Genomic DNA, 18,630 nt, shown 5'->3' on the forward strand with positions numbered 1-18,630 from the left:
TTTATGAATGTTCTGAAATGTTTTTTTTTTAATTTTAGATCTTTGAGAACCCCCGTAAACATGACCTAGTCGTTCTGGAACCTTCTCACACATAGGGTAATGATTTCATATCCTTGAATCTTGAAGAGGCGGTCTCCTAATGCCACAAAGCATGGTTAAGAGGAACCAGGAGGGAAGCTGTGGCTGCACCTGGGCTGGAAAGAGCTTGGACACGGCCCTCATTAATCCTTGAACCTAACAGCATGAGGTTCATTTACCTGAAAATTCCCTAATCTCTCTCCTCCCCCTGCAAGAAGGATGCAAATCAACAAATTACCAGCTGCCAGGTTTCAACAATCAGTTCCTCCTAAAGCTAAAAGGAGCTTAAACCTGTGTCGAATTAAGATGGTCTTTCAGGAGCTCCTCCACCATCTTCCCAGTCTTGCAGACTCGCTGAATAAATCTGTTTCTTTGCCCCAACAACTGGTGCTCAAGTCATTGGGCCCTTTTCAAGCGGTGAGTAAATGGACTTGGGTTCAGTAACAAAGCTACAGGAGAGACGGCAATTGTCCTCTTTATAAAGCAAAACAGGAAGCAGAGGGAATAAGGTTGTCACCCTTCAGGAGTGACTGTCTCAGTTCAGACCGTTGGACCTGCTCCTAGATCCCATCCCCGAACCTCTCATCCTGGAAATTCCTATTAAATTCTCTTTTTTAAAATGTTTTTAAAGGTGATTTTTTTTCCCTTTTAATGGACTGGGTTGCTGCTATCATTGGAGACCCAGGGTGCTGGTATCACTATACTCAGTCACCCTCTGGCCATGTTCTGCCACTCTGCAGGACAGTGTGCCTTCAATGTCCCATTAATCAGAGCCCAGGTGACTGTGTGTGGTACAAGGTAAGGACCAGAGCCAGATGTCCAAAAAGGAGAATGAATCGTACTTTCAGTTCTATCTGCAGAGATCTGATTTTTAGCCATCACTTGAGGCCGATGTTAAGGCCCCCGGGTAAACAAAGTAAAACGACATGAAGTCCCCCACTGTCTGTGGTGGACTGTCAGTGCTTTATCTGAGAATTTTTCTGAATGTCAAGTCTGAAATGTACGGGCAAAGACAAGAATTTCTGGAAGCCTTAACAGGAATCCCTTCCATGTCTCTGGAGAAAGTGCTTCAGTCCTGGAAGGTGTCTGTTGCTGTTGCTGTGCAAAATTTCTTGTTTGGGGGACGACAGAATCTACCCCTGAACTTTAGGTCTCATGCTAGGGAACCAAACTCTCAAACACACACACACACACACACACACACACACACACACACACACACACATACTTTACACACTTTTTTCTACTGCAATAATCAATTCCAGTGAATAAACAGGCAGAATAATATTTTTAAAATAAGGATTTTCATCTTCTCTCTTCATGCTTGAATTGAAAACCCTCCTGGGCAGAAACAATTCCTTAACATTAAATTCAGTTCTGAAGTGCTTATTAGGAAAGACCACAAAGAGGAGGCCAAATCTTAAGCATGCCCAGAACTCATCTCCCCAAACCCAGACGTGACCCCATTGCCTACTACTCAGTGTACTGGCTGTCGGTGGAACACATGTAAAACCAAGGTCTGAGAACAACCCACAGCAGCAACAGCAACCTGCTTCCCACATTTTGCCACCGAAATCAAGACACAAATCCTGCCCGTGCCTTCTCCTACCTAAAAGACTGGCTGTATTTTAAATCCAAAGCTAAGTCTCCTGTCACATGGAAGGGAGTTTGTTTTTAACCCCACTACCTTCTCCTTAAACCATCTCCCTCTAGGACAAGGTCTACCCAAGGTGAGGCTCCTGTGTGTAGAGAACTGGACTGAAGCTGGGGAGCAGCTCAGCAGACAGCAAGGGCCTCCAACGCAAAAGGCCTTGGCTTCGATCCGATCCCCAGCACTGAGGAGAAGAAAAAGGGAAGGAGAAGGAAAGGTAGGTAGAAGAAGTCAGGGAGGCCAAGCAGGAGGACAGCAGGCAAGACTCAAGTGGTCCGAGTTTTACAGGCCTTATACAAATCCTTGGTGGGCTTTTTAGAGGCTCACCCACCTCCTGTCTCTGCCAGATTTTCCTTTCCAATCTCTCAAGTTTGTCACCACAAGCATCTTCACTCCCGTTAACCTTAAAATTGGTTTTTAAATGGCAAGAAGTACAATTTGCATGAAATACAATAGGAATTTCTTAAATTCGGTACGATTTAAGCCTCCCCACAATCATTCATGCTCTAAGAGGTGTGCATCTACGTGCACTTTTAATAGCATCAATAAACTGGATTCCTTGGACCACATGTCCCAAGGTGAACACAGTAATTACCACGTGGAAGGGCCACGACTTACTTCAAGGTGGCGGGGGTGGTGTCACGTGCCACTGTGATCTACACCACATGGAAGCAGCACACACTACCAGGCTTTGAATAGTGCATGAATTCCCTGACATTAGAAAATGGCATCACTTCTGAGGACCAAGGGCAGCCAGGGTGACTCTGTCCCTTCATTTGCTGTCATAGGACAGTGAGTGCAAATGGTTACTCTAGACACAAAAACGTTTACCTCTCCTCAATATCTTATATAAGGCTTCGTTCATTGTTTTGGTGCACTAGGTACAAGGACAAAATAATTCAAATGTACTAAAGGAATTTTCTCCACACTATGTTTTAAAATACAAGTTCTCTTTAAAGTCGGAAGGAAAGGCAGTGTTTAGCATCCACCCACAAACCACAGCCCAGAGTTACCTGCGCTGGCAAAAGCATATGGCTCTATTTCTCTCTGATTTCTGAATTTCCAGTACAAATGAACCCAGCGCCCTGCCTTCCTGAGTGGTTCAGGATCTGATGCTCATGAGCTTTCTGACCCCAGCCAACCTTGGGCCTCCTGACATATCTCAGGCACCAGGGTTCCAATCTCATCCAACTCTTCAACTATCTCTGCATACTATGGATCGCTGGAGAGCGCAGTTCCTGACCTTAACAGCAGGTAAGAGGACTTCTTCACATCATTACTCTTTGAGTGTTCTCTTAGAACGTCGACATATGCACAAATCCAGGATCATATACTAGGCTCTGCACTTCAAGGTCCCCACCCCCCACAGACTGTTTCTAGAACAACACTGCTGCAAAACTAGACACGGAAACCCACCCCCACACTCTTCTTATAGACCTGTGACTAGCTGATCACATATTGCCAATGACGCTCTGCGAAGAACAGAGGAAACTGGGAGTCGCACAAACGATATGAATAGTAACCAGGAAGACATGTCATTACCGGGTCAAACTGGATTAATATGTGGCTTTATTTAGGTTCCCTGTGAAACAAGACACCACCCCACCTTCCACCCAGGGCTTCCACAACAATGAGTCCCACTCTCCTTTCGAAGGAGCTGAGATTTCCTCCACCACAGACCTCATCTGCTGCTGATGCAAAAGCATAAGGTGGAAAACAAGATCATCTTTCGTCAAAGCATCACATAAATCAGGTTAGGAGAGAAATTTCCAGGAAGAACGAGGACTTTGTTTAGAGCAGCAGAATTCTAACTTCATTTAGCAGTCCTAGCTTGCAGCCTAGTGCAATGTGGGGCTGCAAATACTTATTTGTTCACCTTCTTTGAAATTGAAAGCTGTTCATTATTCATTACTAAGGTGTTTCTCACTATCCCTAAGGATAGTGTGACCATGATATTTTAGGCTTGTTTTGAGAAGCCACATAGATATCCACATCCAAGGAGTAGCTTGCTTTGAAGCAACACACTGAAGGCCTCAGGGGGATCCAAAATGCTACCGCTCCTCAGTTCATTTTTGTTTGTTTGTTTGGTTGGTTCCAAGGATGGAACCCAGGGGTGTCTAACCACTGATATCCCTAGTCCTTTTTTTGAATTTTTAATTTTGAGTCTCACTAAGCTGCATAGGGCCATGCTAAATTGCTGAGGCTGGCTTTGATCTTGTGATCCTCCTGCCTCAGCCTCACAAGTCACTGAGATTAAAGGTGTGCAACACCATGCATGGCTCTTCAGGCCATTTTTAGAAGTCAGTTCACCAGGGACAGTCAGTTAAAACGAATGATACATTAACTGATTTTTTTTTTTTTTTTTTTTGAGACAGGGTCTCACTGAGTTGCTAAGGGCCTCACTAAGTTGCTGAGGCTGGCTTTGAACTTGTGATCCTCCTGCCTCGGCCTCATGAATCACTGGGATTACAGGCATGTGCCATTGCAACCATCTATTAACATAATTTTTAATAATAATGTCTTGCTCTATAATTGGATCTTAATATCCCAACAACTAAACGGAAATCACACGACCACATCCCTAATTGACTGAATTCTGCTTTCAATGCTTTTAGCTCTTGCGTCTATTAAAATCTATTACAGAACATATTTCTACCACTAAGATTATTCAAATGGATATACAGAAGCAATTCCAGAACGTGTGGAACAGTTTATGTCATGCAACCTTGTTAAGAATATTTTACAGCCTGTCACAAGGACCCCGCTGAATGTGACCAACCTCACAAAATTCTGGTGTCTGATCAAGATCAACGCCAAGCTTATTGTCACATCTCATGTGAAACTCAAGAGAGAACTTTTAGGTAGCTTTGCAGCGTAGCCTAGATTAGATGAGCATAAATTTGACTGATGTTTTCATTTCTTTATAACAAAGGGTAAGAAAAATCTATTTTCAATTTTTCTTACAATCAGACAACCTAGTCTTTGATATGACCTATTCAATGTTACTGTCTTCTCTTTGAATGCATGAATTCAATGGAATATACTCATCAAGGGCTTTTAGCAAAGAAATACTTACGCCATGATGCCTGAGAGATGAAACATTTCAGCTGTTATGTAGGACAAATAGCTGTACAGGAAGACAAAGAGCGGCTCAATCACACGGATATTGTGTGTGAAACGAGTAGTAAACGCTGCTATAAATCCCAGGAAGATGCCAATCAGCACTCCGCCAATTCCCACCACAAAGAAGTTAGCGATTCCTGCAAACACGTCGATGGTCTCAATGGTTTTCATCTGGCAGAAGGATTTGAACAAGTTGTAGAGGACCTGGGGGGAGAAAGAAAGCACACTGTCAAGACCCCCTGGGATCCCCTCTGTCTCCCTGGACACGGACAACCTACCTGGCCTTCTAAGAGGATGACTCGGGGCACTCATTGTGTAGCTCCTTGTCGCCAACATTCATATTGTGGTTTTAAACAAACACACACAAATCTTTGATAAAAGTATGCTGTCAGGAAAACTACTTTTAAAAGTAAAGGCCAGGAGACTCCAGGGTTATTACTTCACTTACTCCGAAATCATCCCGTTTTCCAGTATCACCTGAATGAGTATTTGAGAATAGCCCTTCACCAGCCTCCCTCATGACTCTATTGTCTAGGAGTCGCATGTCCCCGAGAATCTTACCAGCACTCCTGTGGATATACTTGCAAGGTCCTATCATGGAGTCACTCCATGGAAGGTGGAAGGGACCCACCTCTCAGTAGAAGCACTCAAGTAAAGTAGTCCTGCTCCCAGGTCACCATAGTCCTCACCCCATATCCCATCTCCCCCTGCCTGCAGCGGAGCTAGAAGAGTTCCTTAAATCAAAGAGGGTGTGTGGGTGTGCGTGCAGGGGGAGGGAGAGAGGGCACGCACAATCTGGACGCTCGTACATATTTTCTACCTCTGAAATAATGAGTCAACACTGTTGTTTGGTTTCTTGGTTTCTCTGCGTGGCTTTGGGATAGCTAGGCACTTCTTTCACACTGGGTAATGCGCTTTTGACCCTTGGAGGGAGAGGGGTGCTGAGTTCAACAGAATAGGAAAGGATGGTTTGAGTCCTGCCATTTTTTTTTTTTTTCACAAACCAGAAAGTCAAATACAAGTTCAGTTTCCCTACAGCTTTTCACCATGATATTTACAACTCTGGGAGCACCTAGGAAGTTGGGGGAGAACCAACTAACAAAGAGACAAAGGCTGTGCTATACCTTCATTTCAATTCTGAGAAACTCAAAATTGATCCAAGCTGTCCATGGTCAAGTGAAAACATAATGTCAGGGGCAATGTCAGAATGCAGTTCTCCTGACCTGGTGAAGGTGCTCAAGGTTCAACGTGGACAAGTGAGTCAGAGTCCTCCTGCTAACCAGCCTGTGTGCTGGCAAAAGCTACCCCACACTAGTTTCTGCTTCACCTGAGACAATCTACATAGCATACCACATTACGGGTTTGGGTATGCTTTGTTTTCTCTTCTCTCCTGGATTATCAGTTCCTCGGGATCAAACAATACCTTATGGTTTACATCCTCCATGTTACCTTGTAGATTCAATAAATGCTTGAAAAAAGTGGGTAATTCCTGAGAAAGCAGTGGGCATTTTCTTTCTCCTGATTCTTGATACGATACCCAAGAACATTTAGTATCTTACCATCAAGAAACGACTCGAGAGGAGAACGAAAGAGAATTCCACCCTTGAGGAATTCAATATTTTGAAGATATCATCGTTTGCCAAACACAGAAGAAACTGGTTCCAAGTAGCATCTGCTTGTTACTTTCAGCCAGAGGCTGGCTGCAGGATGGGAGACCCACAGCAGTGGCTTACAACAAGGGCTTCCTGAAAGGGGGGTCAGAGATGTGCTACATACACCCCAAGCCTCCAACCGCCAAAGCCAAAGGTGACAGTCAGGAGCATCTTGGAAGAAAGAGAGAGGAGAGATGGGTTTCCCCGCCATTCTGCGACACATTGTTTCTGCCCTGATAGTGCCCCTCTAATCCATTTGGACATGAAATTTCTCTCCCTGGCTCCAGGGCTCCCTGCCTCTAGTTTGCACCAGGAGTCTTACTGCTTCCTTTCAATAATGCCCCCTACAGTCACCCCAAGAAACCTCCTCTATATGCTGCCCTTCCACTTTCCACTCCCAAGATTAAAATCTTTGGTTGCCTGACCCCGGAAGGCCTGATATTCTCAATACACTCGACACACCTTTAAAAGGTTTTTTTTTTTTAATTTTTTTTTTTTTTACATTTTTATTTCTCTTCAACCCCTGGGTGCATCCTCACCAAGTCTGGGTGAGGATTTCACTACTGCCTCCCAAACCACATTATATTTATTGATTTCTGCCCAGGTTTTCTTTCCTGATGTTTCCCTTGAAAAAAAAAAAAAACTTGGTCACTAAACCTGGGGAACTTTTATTGATGTTTTAAGGCACAGCTAACGCTACTGTCTCTCCCAAGAGCCCTGCTGGATGACCACAACCCTTGTGAATCCTCCCTTCACCGTGACCTCTGACAATGCACAAATGGAAGCATGCCAGACTGTTCTCTGCTTTGCAAGGCACCATCTTGTGTGGATGGTACTGCCTCTTGAACGAAGGCCTCACTTCCTCAACAAAATCAGACGTTTCTTTCCCACACAGAGCCCAGGGTTGGAGTGTCTTCCTCCCCCTCTCCCTGCCCCCCACCCCATCTGGCCCTCTGATAAGACCTACAAGGGACATAAGTGCTCAGGGTCACAGAAGAACTGGCACCAGCAGGTGGTCATACTTTCATCATCCTCCAAAACTGTTTTCTTGGGCAACTCAATCCATCATTCTACCAAAGGTACAATCTACTCTAAATATCCCTTTAGATGTCATTAAGAGTCCTAGGCACTTGACTTTCAGCACACTGGGCAGAAGCTCCAGTTTGATCAATCGCCTGAGATGTCAGCACCATGTTTGAAGAAATGGCTTAGGCAGAAACGTTATCTTGACAACCAGAATGCCTTCCATGACCTCCAACTTGGTTGACACTGAACCTGACATCCGTGGATCAGCTCAAGATAAAATGATTTTAGTTACAACTGGCCAAATCTCCATACTTAGTTCATTCAACCTAAATCCTTTAATTTTATCCAAAGGAATTGATACAGAAAAGTCCTTTGAAGTTTTAATATATATGTATATATGCATGATATGTACATATATATATATATATGATGTAAGAGGGCTGCTAACATTTCTCCACCAATTCTATACAAAGATGGGGTCAACTTGACACTTGTATTTTTAGGAGATTAAAATTTCAGTGATGACTTTGCTAAATTCCATAGTGAGCTAATTTGATAGCTGAATGCTTTTAAACTGAAATCAAAGTTCTGTTTGTTATGATTAATATATATATATATATAAATTGGGAATTAGTTATTTTTATTTCTTTTCTTTTTTTTTTTTTGGTACTGGGAATTGAACTCAGGGGCACTCGACCACTGAGCCACATCCCCAGCCCTATTTTGTATTTTCTTTAAAGACAGGGGCTCACTGAGTTGCTAAGCACCTCACTGTTGCTGAGGCTGGCTTTGAACTCACCATCCTCCTGACTCAACCTCCCGAGCCGTTGGGATTACAGGCGTGCACCACTAGCCTGGCTTTATTTTGACTTTTGATTTACAATGTGTACTGATTCCATAGAACCATGTAAGGTAAGGATGTAAACTGCAAATTTTATTTATTAAAGTAGCTCTATTCCAGAAAAAAAAAGGTGTCCAGCACTTTCTCTTATATAAAACATAAATGATAATCACTTTTGCATAATGAATTTCAGATCTATTTTGCTATTTTCAAAGTCAAAATTAAATTATAAGTGGTCATTGCTTACCAATCTTCCTCAAAAATTCCATTTCAGAGTCCCCACTCACTGGCCCCTGGGGTATATCTCAGGGTCTGTCTCGGAGCAAGCTTTCCTGAACTAAGCCTAGTTAAGGGTAGGAAACTAGGAAATGCTTGAGGAAGCTCTTTAAGACTTCTTGGAAAATTTGTGAAACTTCTCAATAGCTGCATTAATGGATTCTGAGAATGACATTGACAATAACCATCTGAGCATGTCACTTGTCTATGGACTACTATGGAAGTAGCAGGATATCTCAGACAGCTGAGAACTGAAAGAATCTTCAGATTTTGAAAAATTTTTATAAAATATGATCTATAAGAGACAACACAAAAATTCTATTTAGAAATCACCCATTTATTGTTCAATTAGTTGGCCTTTTTTTTTTTGCTTAATTTTAATACATGATACTCTTGGACAATACCATGATCTTTGATCTACCATGTATATATACACAATTTCTCTTGCTTTGAGACATTTCTGTACTAGAATTTCTTCCTTTCACCTTTTCGTGTCAGTATTAGATTCATCATGACCTGGGAAGAGGTTAAGAGCTCTAAAGCTACAATTTTAACATTAATTCTTTTTGATTTACCTAAATCACTCCACCTGCAACTCCTTTACTGTAGGCATCATGATCCACATTTTCAATACCCTTTTCTAGTGTATGAGTTTCTCTCCTAGAGATAAGTCCCTCTTCTGGAGATAAGACTGGAAGAATGAATCACAGAATCTCCAATAAAACATCTCCACCCCTATTCTTTGAGGATATCTGAGTAGGAGAAAAAGTAATAATTTTGACACCATTGTTCTCATTATTCCTGACATGTTCCAATAAGTACAGTCTTCTGCCAATTCAGTTGGAGAAACATCAGGTAGTTTATTCTTTGGCATTAGGCAGGGAAACCCTTGGGCACACCCTGACATCCTGTGGCCTGGGTTCTGTGCTTGCAAGCCAGTGTCTTGGTATCAAGGAAGGCCCTTTTCTACAGAGCCATTGGAGTTGTTCTGATTTACTGGCTCTGGCTGTGGACAATGGCTTTCACCTCTAAACCAGCTGTGTCCTTTCTCTGTCCTTGTCCCCCTTCCTTATTGGAAGGGCAAGCTGTCAGTCTGGCCCACTGCCCTCCCTGGGCCAGGCCCCACTCTCCATCCATAAATCCACAGTGGATGGCTCCGTGCCTCTGAGAGGAAGCTCAGGACTTGCCTGCTGCCTTAGCACACTCTAAACACTGACTTATCCTGATCCCTTCCTGAAATACGATTCCGGAAAACCTTACAGAATGGATGGAGACTCAGGCGCTTGAGAGATTTTCTGAGAAGCAGGGCCGCAGTGTAAATGGGAAGCATTCTGGAACTGGCCTGACTCTGCTGAGCACCCCCAAGAAGGAGTGCAGCAAGGGTTCTCCTTTCTCTGCCAAGTTCCCTTTTCATTAATAGATTCACTCCCAGCACTCCATATGCAAATTTGCACAGTGTCCTTCAACAAGGGTAAAATTTACATACTGAAGTCACTGTGGAAAACTTGATGCCTGGGGAAGTCACAGCGAGTTATAAAATGTCTTCGATATTGGGGCAGTTTCAAGTTAAAATTTAATATTGGTAAGTTAATGACTGTTAATAAATGATAGAATATATGAATTTGGTTTGGTTCTGGGAGTGAGCCAGCAGCAATCTTAAACACCCATCTTAGCAGACACTCTAAAAGTTATGGTCAATAAACTTTTAATGAATTGTCTACATAACAATATCCATATAGAAGATGATATTTTAGTTTCAGAGATCCCTGTTTGCCGTAGAATATAATTATCAGAGGACAATGGTTTCTAGGCAGGCTCTTAAGTTAGGAGTAACATTTTAAGGGTAGGAGTTAATAGAAAGGGTATTTAAAATTGTTATTTAAACCATGCTTTATTTAACATTTTCCCTGCCTCAATTTTCTTATCTGCAAAATGGGAACAATACCTACTTCATAGGTTCTCACAGAACTGAGCACAAGGGAAACATTCACTAAAGGTTAATGGTTATCATGTCTGTCACCCCTACTACAGCATCGCCAGAGCTAGCTAATTGATTTATTAATCCAGGGTCACTTGGGAATCTCTAAATATTACAGGAAGAGCTGTCTGCAGATCTGTGGGCAAGGGGAGATGTTTCCTCATCCTGCCTCTCCACCCTTGCCTGAGTTTGGAATTGTGCTAAACCTTAAGATCATAACGGCCTCTGAATCTAATTATGTAGCAATTAAAAGAGAACTAAAAATAAGTTGTTGTTCAAATAAGTACCCACTTAGGAGAAAATGATGAGAACTAGGGATGTGCTGGTTGAATAGTAACAGAAAATGAACATGTGGCAAAATTTTTTGTTAAGATTGTTAACATAACACATAAGTTGCCACCAGGTAGAGAGTGGGCACTTAGTAGGTATTGTTGTTCCGCAGATGTTATACATATCACATATCGGTGGCATTACTTCTCAGAGATTTCTGGGATCTGAAGTGTAACATTGCGGTGAAAGACCATCACATTTAAAAATGCCAAAATGATAAATCATCAGAGGCACAAAGACCACAGTCACATTCATGCTCCTCTGAGGACCAGGGCCTTGTATGAAGGGACTAGCTACATGTTTTGTGAAACCTGGTGCAAAATGAAAATGAGGGGCCAGTTGTACCATAATAAATAAAAAGTAAGCAAATACATTTAGAAAAGTAGAAAGAATTTCAAGGCAGTGACACTGGAGCATTAATCTAAGTGAGGGGCTGTGATTCTGTGATATATATATTTGGTCTTTGCCCACTTTCTTGGCATATAACTTATAAAATGCTTGGAATCTCTGAAGTGTATGCTAATGATTGATGGCTGGTGGCCCCAGGGTAGCTTCAGGATTGGAGCTGGTCACTGGAGAGACCAAGGTGGGATTAAAAGGCTGGGACTTTTACTCCGACCTCAGAAGAGGACAAAGGGGCTGAAGGTTCATTTTATCACTGGTATCCAGTGATTTAACCTTCAGCCATGCCTACGTGAGGAAGCACCCATAAAGCTCCAAAAGGGCATGGTTCAGAGGACACCTGGAGAGCTGAACCTGTGGAGGTTCTTGAAGGGCGGTGCACCCACAGAGCTCACGGAAGCTGCTACTCCCCCTCTCCATCCGTATCCTTTGCAATATCCTTAGTAAACCAGCAAACGTGTTTCCCTGAGTGCTGTGACCTTCCCTGGCAAGGAGGAGGTCATAAGAACCTCGGACTTGGAGCCTCTCTATCAGATGCACAGGTAAAACGCCTGGGGCTGGCGATGGGCGTCAAGGGGGAGGAGCACTTGGGGATGAGCCTGCCACCTGGGGGATCTGATGCTATCTCCAGGTGGGCTGCCGGAACTGAACTGAATTCCAGGACACCTAGCTGGTGGCTGGGTGGCGAAACACCCACTCACAGCAGCAGTCGGAGGCACCTTGTTGGGAGAAAGTGCGTTTGGTTTGCTTCCTCTGCGTCCTCAAAGGAAACCCGCTAAGATGCAGGTGAGCACTGGGCTCCAGGTGCCACGGTACCGCGCAGGACGTGTCACTCACCACTGTGACAGCATCGTTCAGCAGGGACTCCCCAAAGACCAGGATGTAGAGCTGCTCGTTGACGTGGATGTTCTCAAAGACGGCGAGCACGGCCACGGGGTCCACGGCTGAGATCAAACTGCCAAAGAGCAGGTTCTGGAGCAGAGTGATGTCACTGAGGCCGAAGGCTTCAATCTGGCAAATGCCAAACAGGGACACCCCGATGCCGATGGAATTCCACAGTGTCCCCACCACGGCATACCAGAAAATAGTGCCTATGTTCTCAAAGAAGGGGCGAGTGGGCATGAAATAGCCGGCGTCCAGCACGATGGGTGGCAGGAGATACAAGAAGAACACGTCGGTCTTCATGGCGGGGGGCGACTTCTCATCCACACCAAAGATAATGCCACCAAGTAGAAGTCCCACCATTATGAGAAGGCAGCTCTCGGGCACGATGGTGGGCAACTTGTGGTAGAGATGGAAGCCTGATAATGAAAACACAAAGGCACAAAATCCGAGTTATGCAGGAATTATGGGGAAAGGACATTTGTTTTTTTCTAACCAATGGGTGTAATCCCAAAATCTGCCAAGTCTCCTAGTATGATTCACTAGAGACTGGCTTTGCAGATTACAAGGTAAATCAGATGATTCCCTCAACACCGTTCACATTTATTTATTTATGTCCACGCCATTAATCACTCTCAGGGTACAAACTGGACTATAAATCAAAATTGCAATGCTACAGATACACATCATCTACATGGTACATTTAAAAAAAAATTTTTGTAAACCCCTATTAAATTTTTCTTAAATGCTAGGACTGTGGAAATGAAATAAAACAACAAAATTTTGTATGTAAAACAATTTAGTGATTTCTCAACGTTTTCAGATGTAACTTTGCATCCTTATGAAAACCCTAACATATAAGCAAGGCAGTCATTTTCATGATTTTTTTAAAATTTAAGGGCCACCCAAGGCTCCAAGATATCGAGGGTGTTACCAAGGTGGCTGTTCACAAACCCATCTGGGGATTAGTGTGGCCATCTCTGGCACTCATAAAAATTAATAATCTTTATTTTTCATTTCAGATTCTTTCACTGGGGATGCTGAATCTATTTAATTTTTGAGATATAGGATCCTTCAGAAACAACAAATCAGTTCATCAAGATGCATCAACATCGACTTGATGAAAGATACAAGTTTACCATGATGTCCAATTTCAAAGAGCTGCCAGTCAAGTGACGATAGGATATATATTATTTGTGACTTACTCCAACGTACAAGGCTAAGTGGAAGTGAGCCCAGCTCAGAGCTGGGAAAATACAGAGGAGAAATCAATGAGCTAGAGAAGACACCAAGCAGGAGCCAGGATCCATGCACACTGAAAGGACAGACAGGAGGGAAACATCCACTTCCCAAACCAAGACAGAGTCCAGCGTAGCTTTAACACATAGAATACCTGAGAGGAGTCCTGTGGCAGAAAGGGGCAGAGAAATGCCAACACCTACGGGCAACTACGGTGTGGATCTGAAATGTCTCCCGCAGGCTCGGGTGTTGGAGACTTGGTTCCCACTGCAGCCATTTTCAGAGGTGGAGTTTGTGGAACTGAAAGGGTCATGAGGGCTCTGACCTCATCAATGGATTAACCCATTGATAGAGTCATAATCTGAATGGACTACTGGGTGGTACCTGTCGCCAGGTGGGGCATGACTGTATGTCACTGGGGTCATTCCCTCCCCCTCTCTCACTTTCTCTCTGCTTTCCAGCTGACATGAGCTGATGAGCAGCTTTTCTCCACCAAGCCCTTCTACCATGAAGTTCTGCCCTGCCTCAGGTCCAGGGCAATGAAGTAGGCTGGCCGTAGACTAAACTCTGTGAAACTGTGAGCCTCCTAAATCCTTTCTCCTTTAAGTTATTTCTTTAGATATTTTGTTACAGCAATGCAAAGTTGAGGAACAGAAACCTAACTCAGGAAGATCCCTTGACAGGGCTTAAATGAGAACAGAGTTTATTTGCAAGACAGTAGCAAGTCCTACCGAAGGCATTTAGTATATTTTAGAATTAAAGCAGAATATGTTCATTTTCTGGTTTAAATAGATCCCCTCCAAAATTCCAGTGTGATAGTATTAAGAGGTGGGACCTCTGAGAAAAACTAAGGCCTTTAAGAAAGAGACTTCTTGCCGGGTTTGGTGAGTGCACTGTTCCACTCTGATTTGCCTTTCTGCCTTCCACCATGTGAGGACCCAACAGGCCCTCAATAGACACCAAATGCTGGCACCCTGGTCATGGACTTTTAGCCTCCAGCACTGTGAGAAAATAAATATCTGTCTTTATAAATGATCCCAGTCTGTTCTAACAACATAAATGGACTAAGACAGAAATGTATCCAATTATAGGACAATAACACTAAAATAACAGAGTAAATCCCAAGAAACTAACAATCGTACAAGTTTTAATTCGTAAATCCTTTTAACAGGACTAAAAACACAGGGTGAGATACTTTGTGAGCTAAAGAAACAGTCATCACAATACTTGGAAGGGATTTGCAGAACTCATTTCTAAAGGATAAAGTGGACATCTGCATGTGGAGTATCTGAACTGCTCTTCAGTGTTGATTGTTTTATAATTCGTCCTATAATAGGCAATAAAACTCACTGACCTAACCAATAAACAGAGAAGTGAAGAAATCCTCTGACAACCATCTTTGCAATCTCCCCACACGCTGGGTCCTTTTATAATTAACATTTCCTGTAGGATAAGAAACTTGCCAAGAGCATCTCCCGGGCCTCCCAGGATCCTAGTGCAATCACCCCCTTTGTGGAACACAGCCCCAACCTGAAGTCTTCCTGCATTCAAAGCTGCCATCTGATAACAGCCCCCAGCTTGAGGTGCAGCAGTCCTGCCTGCTCTCTGCCTCTGACGGTGGACAGGTTACCGGCACGGCCAGCCCCCCCTGACTCATTTGTATAATAGAGACAAACGCACCTCCCAGGTAAAGATCTGTAAGGATAACTGGGTGGGTGACTTTCTGATTTCTCACTGCACCTGTAATGTCACAAATGCCCCCAAACTTGAGTCATCTCTCCTTGTTCTACAGGAAAAAGCAAAAGAAAAAAAGTTTTAAAAGAATGCCCAGGAAAAAAAAAAAATTTAAAAAGGAACCCTTGGACGTGAATCAGAAGATAGGCAAGGCCTGTTTTTGGAAGCTCCCTCTTGCTTTTTGTGTCTTTTTCTTTCCTTTTACCTACTTGACCTTGGAGACCCAGTGCTCTCACATGGAGGCTCCCCAGCTAAGAATCCAGGTGGTTGGGAGAGCAGAGATCAGAACCTCTACATGCATCTCAGAAGCCAAAGCTCAAGGGACCTAACTGATCCTGACCGACCAGGAGAACAAGCCAACCTGAAACAATCAAGGAGAAGCAAATAAAATATAGCAACCGATATACAAGGTGCAATTAGGAAGAAGGGCCACTGGGACAGAAGGCCAAAGGGGTGTGGAGGAAGCAAGAAACAGAGAAACTAGGTCGGACTACAATCAGAAAAAAAAAACGCAACAAACGCAGGAACATTGGTTGAGGAAATCAGGCATTCTCATTTCTAAAAAATCTGCTGGTCCCTTCTCATAGGAATTTCAATTTTGTCATTCAAAAATCGATCTGATTGACTCTTCTGAAGAGAACTGCTGCTGAATCTGCCCAGTTGACCCAGGGTCAAGAAGGGGTGGTATGAAAGGCGGTGGCCATAGATCTTAGTTCCTTGCTATTTGGTGAACATCAGCAGAAATGTTGAGTTGTAAAGTATAATACTCTGCTGACAAAGAAGGCTTTGTGTGTGTAAGTGTCTGTGCTTTTGTGAGCCACCAGAATAAAAAAGGCATCAGCAAAATAAACAGTGCAAACAAATTAGAAAGGCTTCTTAAATTCCACTACTCACAGAATAAAGCAAATAAGTCACCTATCACAAATGTACAATGCATTCATTCCTCCCCTTTAAGTATTTCTTCCAGGGAAAAATAAAGCTAGTAGAATGGGCTTTTCTCAGCCTTATCATTCCACCTAATATGACCAAGAAATGTACCAGACCTTTTTGACGAACCATGGGCTATAATCTGTATAGTCCAGAGACTGATCACTTTTTCTCTGTAAAGGTTGACATGGTAACTGTTTTCGACTTGAGGTCTATATTTACTAGTCTTTGCAGTGCAAAAGTAGCCACAGATCAACAAGTGGGGTTTCAATCAAAGTTTATTCCTATTCGAATTACATATTCATGCATATGGAAACTAGAATCCCCTACAATTTTATAAGTCACAAAATATTTTTCTTTAGATTTGATCTTTTTTTATGGGGCAGGGGCAGAGACCAGGGATTGGACTCAGGGACACTCAATCACTGAGGCACATCTCTAGCCCTATATTGTATTTAATTCAGAGACAGGGTTTCACTGAGTTGCTTAGAGCCTTGCTAAGTTTGCTGAGGTTGGCTTTGAATTCCTGATCCTCCTGCCTCAGCCTCCAGAACCACTGGGATTACTGGCTAGATTTGATGAGAATTACTTAAGAATGTAAAACTTACCTTACAGGCCATATAGAGCCAGGCCACATTAGGGCCCCAGGCAATAACATTACCAATTCCTGGCTTAGTGTATTTCCTGCTAATTTCTGTTTAAGGTATTTGGGACATATCTTGAGTCACTCAACTTTTGTTACTAGTACATAAAAGTCAATGAGGGTTGGTGCCTTAAAAAATCATTGTTTTATTTTAATTGCAGTAATGTGGTGTGAAAGCAAACAAGATTAGAGGTCGCTTACACAAAACATATAGGGAAGAGATTGCTCTATTCGAGTGAATCCATTTTAGTTTTTCTCTGTCTACAAGTGCTGAAATTAATTGAGCTTAAAAACTAAAGATCTGTTAATATGTGCAATGTGATGAATTCACCGTGTTTTTCTCATTACATCTAAAATAACCTATCTGTCAAATTCTGGAAGGAACAAAGTGTGAGACAACACAGGAAGCTTCCAGATAGCAGGATCCACAGAGAGCAACAATGTAAAAGTTAAAATCAGAAAACCCCCTCCAACAAAAACAGCCAAAATAAGTCTAAACAACAACAACAAAATCCCCAAACAAACCAACCACACTGTTCTAATGAGCATGAGAAGAAGGTGACACAGTGGTGGAGAGTAGAGAGAGAATCTCAGGACAGCAAGCATTAGCTTTAGGCAAAGACAAATACAAACATTCTATGAAATGTTCTAGATTTCATTTATTTTTTTTTGTTCTATATTTTAAAAGAGCTTGAAGAGAAAATAATGGCATCAATTGGATCAGCAAATATTTGCTAAGCTCAGGTTAAATACAGGCACCATGCACTGATGGTGGCTCCTGGTCCAGGCACAGGGTCTCAGGTGATCCTCAAAGAACACTCTGGGAAGCCCTGGACTGCAAGTCAAGAATGACCCAAGGTCCCGCCTATAAGGCTGGGAAAGAGAAGGCTTCCATTTATGGACATATTAAGCTTGTTTTAACAAGTATTAAGAGGTATAAGCAAATTCTTCCATGCCTAAAAATTCTGATTTTTAAGTATCTCAGTGCACATAGTATATATCTTAAAACAGAACTGCACTAAGCAAGAGACATACAGAAACAGAAAATAGTGAAAAGCACCATTTCAATCAGATCAACAAACCTGCTATGTGATAACTCAAGAGGACAAAGACTGTATAATAGAATTGGTTTCTGAAAATTAAATTCTATTGAGAAAATAAATAATGCAAAAGAATCAGAAATAAGCAAATATTACATAAAATAAATAGAATTTAATAAATAGAATTCAATAAATAGAGCAGAATTAACGGATCTATATAAAAACATTAAAGTGAGGATCTATTTATCATAACATTCAGTCATATGCTAGATAAAAAGATACATTTACAAACCACTCCACCAAAAATAATATGGCTATAAATAGAGAGGTGTTTTTTTTAAAATGTTCCACTTGTTACATTTACAGAGGACTTATGATACTAAACTTATTGAAAATACACATGAAAAGTCAAAAAGTTATTTAGGTTATTCCAAGGCAGAATTTGAATAGTATTTAATTTTTCAAAATGATGTGGCCACAGACAAAGAAAAAAAAAATAAGAACCATCGTGATGGACTCTGAAAGGGGAAAAAAAAAAGAAAAAGAAAAAACACGGAGTTAAACCTTTAGTCAGATGGTATACTGAGTACCTTCTGTGTACAGGAGTCTGAGGGACCTGCAGTTGAATCAGAATGAACTCTGTCTTCAAGGAGCCTATATTTAGCACAAAAGATAAGACAAGACCATAATCGATTATGATATAGGACAGAACGTGATAAATGCTATAAACGAGGAGATGTAATGAATGCTGCAGGAGAGGGGGTGAGCAATGAACTTGGGTGAGGAGACTCAAGGAGAGGAGGTGGAT

At 42.3% G+C, this 18,630-nt stretch overlaps 1 protein-coding gene across 3 annotated transcripts in view; it reads right to left on the reverse strand.

The window, feature by feature from the left end:
* The window catches only part of Slc9a2 (solute carrier family 9 member A2), an 85,180-nt gene that overhangs the window by 42,100 nt on the left and 24,450 nt on the right, over positions 1-18,630 (reverse strand). For all 3 annotated transcript variants that reach the window (XM_078028736.1, XM_040270828.2, XM_005338492.5), the window contains exons 2-3: positions 12,195-12,658; positions 4,806-5,056 (exon numbers count right to left, since the gene is read on the reverse strand). In XM_078028736.1, coding sequence (XP_077884862.1) covers positions 4,806-5,056; positions 12,195-12,658 — 715 coding nt within the window. The remainder of the gene's footprint in view (positions 1-4,805; positions 5,057-12,194; positions 12,659-18,630) is intronic.

This window comes from Ictidomys tridecemlineatus, chromosome 12 (assembly GCF_052094955.1).
Source record: "Ictidomys tridecemlineatus isolate mIctTri1 chromosome 12, mIctTri1.hap1, whole genome shotgun sequence".
Lineage (NCBI taxonomy): Eukaryota > Metazoa > Chordata > Mammalia > Rodentia > Sciuridae > Ictidomys > Ictidomys tridecemlineatus.